This window comes from Camellia sinensis, unplaced genomic scaffold (assembly GCF_055761805.1).
Source record: "Camellia sinensis isolate YWXY unplaced genomic scaffold, ASM5576180v1 Unanchor10, whole genome shotgun sequence".
Classification (NCBI taxonomy): domain Eukaryota; kingdom Viridiplantae; phylum Streptophyta; class Magnoliopsida; order Ericales; family Theaceae; genus Camellia; species Camellia sinensis.
The window spans coordinates 8,131,611-8,142,323 of NW_028128988.1; the positions used below are offsets into that span (position 1 = coordinate 8,131,611).

Genomic DNA, 10,713 nt, shown 5'->3' on the forward strand with positions numbered 1-10,713 from the left:
GTTTAAATAGTTTTTTGAAAAAAAAAAGAAGTTACTTTACTTATGATATTTTGAAATTATAAAATGTCACCCTACTATATGGTATCACCCTGCATGTATGATCATTTCTATCTATGTGTTAGTTATTGATTTATAACTATGAGATTTCCATTGGGCATTAGTGCTCAGCCCTTGTTGTGTTATCTTTTTACAAGAAGAAAGTTTGGATTCTTTGATTGAAGAGTTACGGAGTCCTTGAGTCCCTTTGTGTAACTTTATAGTGGATGTAAAGGAAATGGATCTTGTATTTGTATTTGTTTATTTGTAGCTTCATAATAGGAGATTGGCATGTATTGTTGTCATTATAATATTCATTGAGAGAGAGAGAACTTGTGTGATTGTATTTCTATTACTCAAGAGTAATAGATATTTGTAAAAAAAGAAAAGAAAAGAAAAGGACCTAAATCAAAGGCTTTGGTAATGTTTTCATGTAATAAAAACTTGGGGCATTTCAACTGCCCCGGACCCACCAAGGGGTGCTGCTCCCTGGACTCCCGTGAGCTGACCGGGCAGCTCGATCCTTGTCATAGTCAGCGAAGTGGCAAACATGAAAGAATTAACACCACCAACTTCTCTGCAAGGCACAATTCGAGGTTAGATTTGCATATAAAAACTCATAGCCTCACTGAAATAAAAGTGAGAATATAAGTACAACTGAAAGGAGTTTTGTCAAACGGAATTGCCAAGAATAAAAACCTAATAGTCACAATGTTGAGATTTAAACTTTTAACACAACATTCATTTTCAATTTTCATTTTCCTTTTTCTTCTTTTCGCTTGCCGCGATCATCATCATTATTGTTGTCGATTTTCCTATCTTCACCATTATTCTTACATGTTGTTATGTTTTTTTTTTACATCTTCATTTTTCCTTTTTCTTCTTTTCACTTGCCATCAACCTTCTATTTACCCTTAGAAAGCATCATAATAATAAGAGTAACCTCTTCATCAATAAGTCTTGTATAGACAGATGGGAATTGTTGTGAGTTTGGGGTAACTGGTTTGGAGTTACATTTAGGGACTTTGGTTTTGTGAGCATTTTTGCGCTATTATGTGATTGGTGATTGTGAAATTTCCTTCTTGTGTTTTATTGCGTCGTTGGCATTTTGGAATTTCTAGGGATTATTATCGTAGAAGTTCTATGTTGGTGCTATGGCATCACCGTGGAGGTGATGGGTGTTGTTGAGTGACCATTGTGGTTCACTGGAGAGATGTTGAACAAATGATTTTGGGAAAAATAACCTTCTTTTGATGTGGTAGCCTTGGATGGTCTTGTTGAATTGAAACTATTTTGGCTTTAATCAGAAATATAAGTTTTCAATTTAAAAAAAAAAAAAAAAAGCTGAATAGGTATTTTGGCTATGAACAACACTTGCGATTTTCAAAAAATGGTTTTGAAATCTTTAGGTTTTGTTGTGGAAGGCTGAAAAGGTATTTTGGTTATGGGCAGTGCGAAATTGAGCATCTTTTGAGGAAGGAAGTATTTTAAGGAAAATGGAGAAAAGAGAAATTTTTCCTAAACCTGAATGGGTTGTATTTTACTTTGTACTATGGAGTGGTGTCATGATCTAGCTTGAGTTGATAGTTACGTGTTATATGTTTATCTGGCAAGGAATTTGGAATTCGTCGAGCGTGAAGGTGTCGTAAAATTGCTTATTTAACCATGTTTTATTTTTTGTTCTCTTTTTACAAGAGTTGACCGAGGGTTTTGTGTGAAAGTATTTTCTTGTTCTTTGTGTTCGAGTGTTGAGCACTCGGTGGTGATTTGGGTGTTATCGGTGGTGAGACGTGGTTTACATCTTTGAATCCGAGGTGGTTGATGTCTTTGGGTCTGAGAAGTTGTTGTGGTGGTTGTTTTTTTCTTCTCTCATCGACCACAGCGAGTTATGTAAGTTAGAGAGGCATCTGTGCTCGTTCCTTGGTGTTTTGTTGTTTGGGGGTCTTTGGGGCCCGAGGTGTTGGACTGAGATCCAAGAACTTATCCCCAGGTACATCTAAATTTAGGTTAGCGTTGTGTTTTCTTTTATATATTGGGTAGCCTTTTTGTTTTTGGCATTTCTTTAATTTCGGGGATGAAATTTCCTAAGTGGGGAACATTGTAGTGGCCCGAGTCAAGTCAACTCGAACCGTTTTATTTTTGGTTGGGACATGAGGTTGTCCCGAGTGACTTACACCATTTCTAGTGAGCTTAGACCTCTAGAGTGCCTTCGGTTGGCTGATGGGCAGTAGCCAAGTGTTTCAGGTTTTGGCAGTTGTGCTCATGATGGGCTGTGTTGGGGGATAGCACCCACAAGGGGCAGCGACCAAGCCGTGGCCAAAGTGGCTCTCAGGTTCTTTAGCTGGGGGAGAGTGTGTTGCCGGTGGCGTGGGCCGCGAATAGCACAATCACATTTGTGGTAGTCCTGTTTGCGACCGCGACCTGATTGGTTACCTAGCTCACGGCTGTGGTTTGGCCTTCGCGCCCGCAGTTTGCCTGTCTATAAAAGGTTTTAAAAGTCGAAAATATCTATTTTTCTTGATCCAAGCTCCTCTCTCTCTCTCTCTCTCTCTCCCCCCCCCCCCCCTTCACCATTCCAACCCTTTAAACTTTTTGAGCTTGGATTTCATCTACTTTTACCCAAAATGTAGAGCTCAGCAAGGGCTTCCATTTAATCTGAGTGGATCTTCTTTTCATCGCTGGTGGCTTTTCTGACTTGTCTCCTCTTCGCTTCAAGAGTTAGGATCTATTTCCTTAACTTGATATGAGTTCGGTGGTGTATTTATGACGTATTTTGTTATATAGATTTTGTTGTTGTTGGGTTGAATTTGGAATTATGATTTGGGGGTTAGGGGTTTGTTTGGTTATGCATTTGCTATTAAAATCGATATATCAAATTTCAAGTGGGTTTCTAAAAGTGGAAGCGCTCCAATTTGTGAAAAAACCTAAATAAAATTGTTTTGAGGAGTTAGATGGATTTTTGCAAAAGGATTTGGGTAGAAAGAAAATGGTTATGGGATTTTGGAAGTAACGAGTATCGAATACTCTTTTGGGAATTTTGGGTTTGTTGAGATAACCACATGGGTTTTACTTATGTGATTCTGAGATTATTGGATTATAGATATCTATGTTATTATCTTTTAATTATTGTATTAGAGCTAACTGTTTTAGCTATCGGTGGAGGATATCATTGCCATGTGTTATAAATTGCATATGGACTAGACAAACTGGAATGTTTATGAAATCACACATATCATGATGAATGTCATGGATTTTGGAACTCAAAACTGTAAGTTTTGGAAATGTTATTTGCGAATTGTCACATCATGTTTGGAAAATATTTAGTATCATTTGGAAAATATTATTTTTGGAGCATGGTAAATAAAGTGGTAAAATTATAAGAGGGTATTAAAGCAGAACTAAGTTGGCCTGTGTGTCCATGGTGAAAGACCTAAAACCCGCGCGGTAGGTGCTGATTTCATCTAGATAATCCCGGAGAAATGGCATAGTGACTTGTATAGTTACTATTATGAACACTAGCACTGGAGATTTACCCATTTTGTTTATTACCGCTTTAATATGAAAAGGATGTTTTGAAAACTATTTAGCAATGTAATTGTTGTTGTTTAGTGATGTATTCGCCTTGGTTTTAGCAATGTATTTGCTGGTTGGTATTGTGTTATACCTAACTTGTTTTGGAAATAGATTTATTCAAATAGATGTTTTGAACTCAGAAAAGGTTTTGAATAAACGAATGGTTTTGATGATTGGAAAGAAAGGATTTGTTGAGAAATCAAACGGATTTTAAAAACGTATTGGGCATATTGTATATATGTACTGTATCATGATCATTTATGCTAGTGGAGCATATTTAGTTTTTGAAGTACTCTCTACTGGGCTTTATGCTTATCCTACATGGCTGAAAATATTTTTCCGGTGTGCATAAAAGGATGTGGACTAAGACGTTGAAGTTGTGTTTGGAACCGGGTAGGATGGTTCCTTTATTTGTAGGCCATGGGCCATTTGTTTTATTTATTAGGCCGCGTGCCATTCTTGTAAGAGTTACACCCTTTGTTAACGATGTAAGCCTTTGGGCATTTCAATTTGATAAATATATCATTTGTTATATGTTTTAGTCAAAGAACATCCATTCCACGTAGATGTGAATGTAGGGTGTATGAAATCGAAATAACACATGTATTGTGTGGCACTATCGTACCCATTTGCATGAGAGATATTATTTATTTTGATATGATTGTCGTCTTTTTCCTTATTGGCTTTGGGTATTTTCACGTTGGCCAGACTCTGTAAATTTGGGGCATGACAATTGTTGCTTCCTTCTTCTCTTTCTCCTGTAGAATATACATATACAAATAATATTACCTTGATTAACTCTACAGGTTCTTGTAGTCCTGTGGGCTTTGGAGGAATTGGAAGAAAAGCCAGATGAGTTGTCATTGACCACCTATGGCTTTTCAATTAGAGAAGCATTTTGAGCAAATTAGACATGTATATTTCTTGATCGATAGGGATAGTCAATGGCTTGTCCACTATAGTGTTGTAGAATGGTTAGCGACTTAAACGATGAGTAAATGACAAGTAGGATTGACCAAATAAACGTAACCAATTGAAAGTCTTAAACAAACACAAGCTAGATTGCGCTTAGAATCATAAGTACATCTATAATTCAAAGTGCTTGTTTTTTAACCTCTTACTTCGATTTTTTGAGACCAATAATTCAAATTAGTCGCAAAAAACATGATTTTTGTGACTAAATCATGTTAGTTGTGGAAAATAATAATAATAAAAAATTTGGCAACCAAATTATTTTTTTAGTCAGAAAAAGTGATTTTTTTCGCAACTAAAAATTATTTAGTCGACAAAATTGAAATTTCTTGTGGTAATTTATTGCATCTGTGGAGTTCTTGTGCTTCAACCCTTGTTAGGGTCAGAGTCTAACTTTGATTTGAATCCTGGTGGAGTACGTTTTGTTGTTGTCGGCTGTGGTGTGATCATTGGCATCATTTTTGTCATTTTTCCTTTGTTCACCTTCATTCTCACATGTTGTTTCATTTTTCTCCATCTTCCATTTTCTTTTTTTTATTTTTTTTTTCTCTCTTTTTCCCCTAACGCAATCATCATCATCATTATTGTTTTTTTTTTCCTTTCTCCACCTTCATTCTAATATAATGTTTTGTTTTCTTCCATCTTCTATTTTCCTTTTCTTTTCTTTTCACTTGCCATCATCCTTCCATTTCCATTAGCAAGCGTCATAATAATAAAAGTGACCTTTTCAACAGGTGAAGTAACAGAAATCAAATTGGTTTCCTTTTGCTTTCCTGGTAAATCACCTATAGATGCTGGTAGATTTAAAAACAAAGAAATTACAAGTTAAGAAGCCTTCTTTTTTTTAAAACAAACTAAACGTTACCCTCTTGCGGTGACAGCACCGTGCCGTCATGACATTGGCCCTGTATCATATGTAAACAATATAAAGAGAATGGAAGATTTAAATAAAATAAAAAACAGATTTAAAAATCAAAATCTTATTTTCTTAATCAATTGTGCACTAAGATTTCCTCACATAAATGTTGATAGATTTTAAAACAAAGGAATTACAAGTTAAGAACGCTTATTTTTTAAAAGAAACTAAACGTTGCCCTCTTACTTTGACAACATGGTGCTGTCACACAACTAGCCCTTTGGCCTATGTATACAATCTAAAAGGAATGCAAGATTTATTTAAAAAATAAATAAATAAATAAATAAATAACAATTCAAAATCTTGTTTGCTTAATTAATTGTGCCCTAAATTTGCCTGACATGTAGATGTTGCAAGATTTAAAAACAAATGAATTATAAGTTAAGAAATAAATGTAGTTAAAATGGAATGGTAAACATAATACCAACCATAATTATTCTGATAATGATGATGACCAACATATAAAATAAAACATTTAAGAAAAAACATGGAAATTTATAACATTGTTTAATACCCAAATGAACACTAGATTGTGCAAATCTCTAGATGTAAGACTACTTCTTTTGCCACAATGTTGAGATTGAAACTTTTAACACAACGTTTATTTTCGATTTCCATTTTCTTTTTTCTTCTTTTCCCTTGCCGCAATCATCATTATTGTCGTTGTTTTTCCTATCCTCACCATCATTCTCACATCTTATTATGTTTTCTTCCATCTTCATTTTTCTTTTTTCTTCTTTTCCTGTGCCATCATCCTTCCGTTTACCCTTAGAAAGTGTGATAAACCGACTCCATATTATGCTTTCATTCTTAAATTATCTATGTGATTATATGTTTGGTGTGAAATTGCATGTTTAATTGCATGAATGATATGATTTTGAATTTCTATCTATTGATTGTTGGAAAATCTATTGAAATTAGAACTTTGAGCTGAAAATTGAAGGTCTTAGAGATGGCAGAAACCAAAATGGATTGAATATCTATGATCAGCATGATTTTTAGAGCCTAACATGAAGTTTTGTAAAAATTTGATTTGGAATGAATTAATTGCATTTAATTAAGCTAGGAAGTTAAGTTATAACTAATTAACCTACACTTTTAACTTAAATTAAGATAGATATACCTCAGGCCTTAGAGAACTTAGACTTGGACTAAAAAATATCTTGTTGGGAGGTTCTAGAGAGAGAGAACAAGAGGAGAAAGGGAGAAGATCAACTAGAGGCTTGAAAGCTTGGGAATTTGCAGGGGAAATTCAAGGAATTAACTCAAGGTATGTATAAATCAACTCAACCTCTTAGAACACCTTTTCACTTGTTTAAAATTAAGACTTGAAATGGAGATGTCACACCCAAAAGAGTTCGAGTTTTGCATTAAGAGCTTAATTGAACTATATTCATGGAATTGTACTTGGATCCCTTGGATTTATTTGAATTAAGAATGAATATCTTCATATTTGTTTGTCTTGAGGTTACTTGTGAGAACTTGAGCCCTAATCTTTAGCTTTTGTAAGATTTGAACTCAAAGAGTTACTCACAAAGTGAAGCTTTAAGTGAACTTGGATGAACATGAACAAATTCATGAATTCATGGAATCTAGGGCCATGATTTTGCAATTTAAGCAAGTTTTGATCCAACTGAGTTTGGAATGCACTTTATTTATGTATATATGTCATGTTTTTGAAGTGGATTTACATGAATTGGGCTTGAAAATGAGTTTGGAAGCTTAAGGTTGGATCAATTTTCAGACTGCCCAGAACCATAAGTGCGGATCTCACAGCCATACGTGCGGAAAACAGAACAAATCAGAGCTTTGCTACTGTTTTAATTGCATGTACGGGCCGCAAGTGTGGTGAGGGGCTTCCACATGTCCGAAAAACAAGAAGAAAATCTATCAATTTCTGTTAACCTCTTTGAACCTCTGAACCTGTTTAGGAGCATGTTTAGAGCCTCTGGAACGTCTAAAGATAAACAAAAAATGAACAAATCGTAAAATAATTAAATAAAGGAAAAGGCTAAGAAATGAATGAATTGTTTACCGAATTCGTATATGTGTTATGTTGTGTAGGTCACCTACCAGAAAGACCACCGCATGGCCAATATCACTGTGAGTAATAGTATGGTAAAGATATGTTTTTAAAGTATTTATTTTCTTTCTTAAACGATATGCTTTTTGTAATTTGTATTTTTTTGAAATGAATGAGTTTCATGAAATGTAAATGACATATGAAATGCGGGCCCAAGGCTGTTCTTTTTTATATGATTTGCTTGGACTTGAGGTCATTCTAAACAAGTTTGACTATGTTGGGCTCAAGGCCGTTCTATTCATATAATGGGCCTAAGGCTGTTCTGTTAATATGTTGGTCCTAAGGCTGTTCCGTGTTATGTTGGGCCCAAGGCCGTTCCGAGTTATACTGGGCCCAAGGTCATTCTGTATTGTGATTATGAACATTGTTATGGAAGATACATTCGAATGTTGTTTTAAAGCACATGCTCATTCATTAAACCTCTTTACTTTACTATTATTCATTAAGCTTTGCTCACTCCGTATTTTATATATGTATGTAGGTGATCAATCTGGAGACCAACCTTAGGTCAACCTTAGGAGTTGCTTTTGTGGATCTACACTGTCCAGCCTCCAAAATAAAGCTTTTACCTTTTGAGAATTCCAGTGTGAACGTTACACCTTTTGTTGACTTTGCTACGATGCTTGCTATGAAGATGTAACTTTATGATAATAACTCCTCGTGTATAAGTTTTGTTGTATACTTGTGTGTGATTATATTAACTTGGGTATGTAAGCATTGCTCAATGGACATTATGCTATAGTATTTTCTTCTGTTTAGGCCCCATTATTGTAAACTCTATGTACCCTATTTGAGGTCGTAGGTAATCAAGGGATTACTGACTGGTTATGGTCCAAACTTTTAGAGGTGAGTTTGGGTCGTGATAGTTTAGTATCAAAGCACGAGTTAATACCTCACACACAGGTCCATTTGAGCTATAAGGAGTCTAGAAAAGACTTCGGTTGCATTAATGCTGCCTGTATATGATATGAATATGACATGAAACATGATATGAAAGATGATATGAAGTATGAAACAAAGATAAATTTTATCACTATGTACTTGTGCGTATGTTCTGTGTGTGTTATAATCTATTGTTCTATAGATTATGGTGAGAACGAGGGCGGATGAATTGGAGGAGGCTACCTCCATACGGCTTGATTGACTAGAAATAATGATAATGGAAATGGCAGAGGCTATGAGACAACAACAACAACAACAACAACAACAACAACAACAACAACAACAACAACAATAACAACAACAACAACGACTGCCACGACCGCCACCTATGCCTGATCCACTTATGGCACAAGAAAACCAAGCAGAAGATCAAACCATCGCACTTATGAAAGAGTTCAAAAAGATGAAACCACCTTTATTTCATGGAGGTGTGGACCCCACTTAAGCCCAAAGCTTGTATGTTAGGAATTGAGAAATTGTTCGAGGTTTTCCCTTGAACTAAGGCACAAAAAATGCTACCTGCCGCCTCTACATTGGAAGGCGAAGCACGAAGATGGTGGATGCTTATACGGGATGAACATCGAGGTTTAAACTGGACTCAATTTTTAGAAGTCTTTTATGACAAATATTTTCCACAGTGCATCTAAGACAGGAAGGTCACCAAGTTTGAGAATTTGAAGCAGGAAAACAAAATTGTAGTAGAGTATGAAGCACAATTTATAGAACTAGCTTGTTTTTCACCACACATGGTGGATACGGACTACAAGAAAGAAAGGAAAATCGAGGGAGGACTCCGGAATGCCATTTTAGAGTGGATCAATCTTTTAAAGTTGCCAAAATACATTGATGTGTTGGATAGGGTATTAATGTCTGAAGCTAATATAGCTGCTCAAAACCGAATCTCAGAGTGGAAAGGGAAAAGACAAGGTATTAATGTGCAGAAAGGATCAGCATTTTCACAAAATAAGAAATTGAATTTGGGAACCTCCTCCAGCATTTCCAATTCTACTCATGACTTAGCAGCAACTTGCCCAGAGTGTGGAAAGAAACACTACGGAGTTTGTTAACAAACAATTGGGGCTTGCTTTAAGTGTGGAAAGACGGGCCACTTAGTGAGGGATTGTCCCAAAAAAGAGCAACAAAATATTAATAGAGCAACTGCAAGTTCAACCAGTTCAACTCCAGCTCCAACAACAAAGACTACAATGAAGCCTAACAGTATAAGAGACAAAGTCAGACAGGGGAGAGTCTTTACCCTTATTCCTAGTGATGTTCAGAATACAGAGGCTGTGGTCTCAGGTACACTCTTTATCAATGGCTAACTTGCTCGTGTGTTACGTGATTCAGGTTCCACTCATTCCTTTGTTTTGAAAACATTTGCTTCTAATTTGAATAGACCTATGGACCCATTGAATTGTGTATTGTGTGTGTCTTCACCTTCTGGGGGCTCTATGATATGTGCTTCTATTTATCCTACATGTGAAATTTTAATTGGGGATGTTCACTTATATGCTAATTTGATTTCTGTTGATATGGATCATTTTGATATAATTTTGGGAATGGACTGGTTAAGTAAATATCATGCGACCATTGATTGTATGTCTAAGCAAGTTGTCTTCCGACCTCTGGGACAACATGAATTTACTTTTGTGGGGCATGGAGTAATTCCTCCACCTTATTTGATATCAGCCATGAAAGCATGTAAATTATTGCAAAAGGGTTGTCAGGGCTATTTGTGTAGTATTCTGCATGTACAACCAGCAAATGTGTGTGTTGATAATATTCTTATCATCCGTGAGTTTCCGGATGTTTTCCCAGATGACTTGCTAGGGAATTTGGTAGATCGTGAAATTAAGTTCGTAATTGATGTTGTGTCGAGAACTCAGCCAATTTCAAAGGCTCCTTACAGAATGTCAATGGCATAAATGAATAAATTGAAAGAACAGTTGCAAGAATTTCTTGATAAAGGGTTGATCTGACCGAGCACCTCACTTGGGGGTGCACTAGTTCTTTTTGTAAGGAAGAAAGATGGGACACTCTGGTTGTGTATTGACTATCGGGAGCTTAATAAAGTGACTATAAAGAATGAGTACCCTTTGCCTAGGATTGACGATTTATTTGATCAGTTGCAAGGAGCACAAGTATTTTCCAAAATAGATTTGAGATCCAGGTATCATCAATTGAAAGTAAG

The 10,713-nt window shown here is 35.8% G+C and overlaps 1 protein-coding gene across 1 annotated transcript; it reads left to right on the forward strand.

The window, feature by feature from the left end:
• The first annotated feature begins 9,727 nt into the window (after positions 1-9,727).
• Positions 9,728-10,447, forward strand: LOC114285136 (uncharacterized). The gene is made up of 2 exons (XM_028228145.2): positions 9,728-9,821; positions 9,870-10,447. The coding sequence occupies exons 1-2, from the start codon at positions 9,728-9,730 to the stop codon at positions 10,445-10,447; spliced, it is 672 nt and encodes a 223-aa protein (XP_028083946.2).
• Positions 10,448-10,713: the final 266 nt, after the last annotated feature.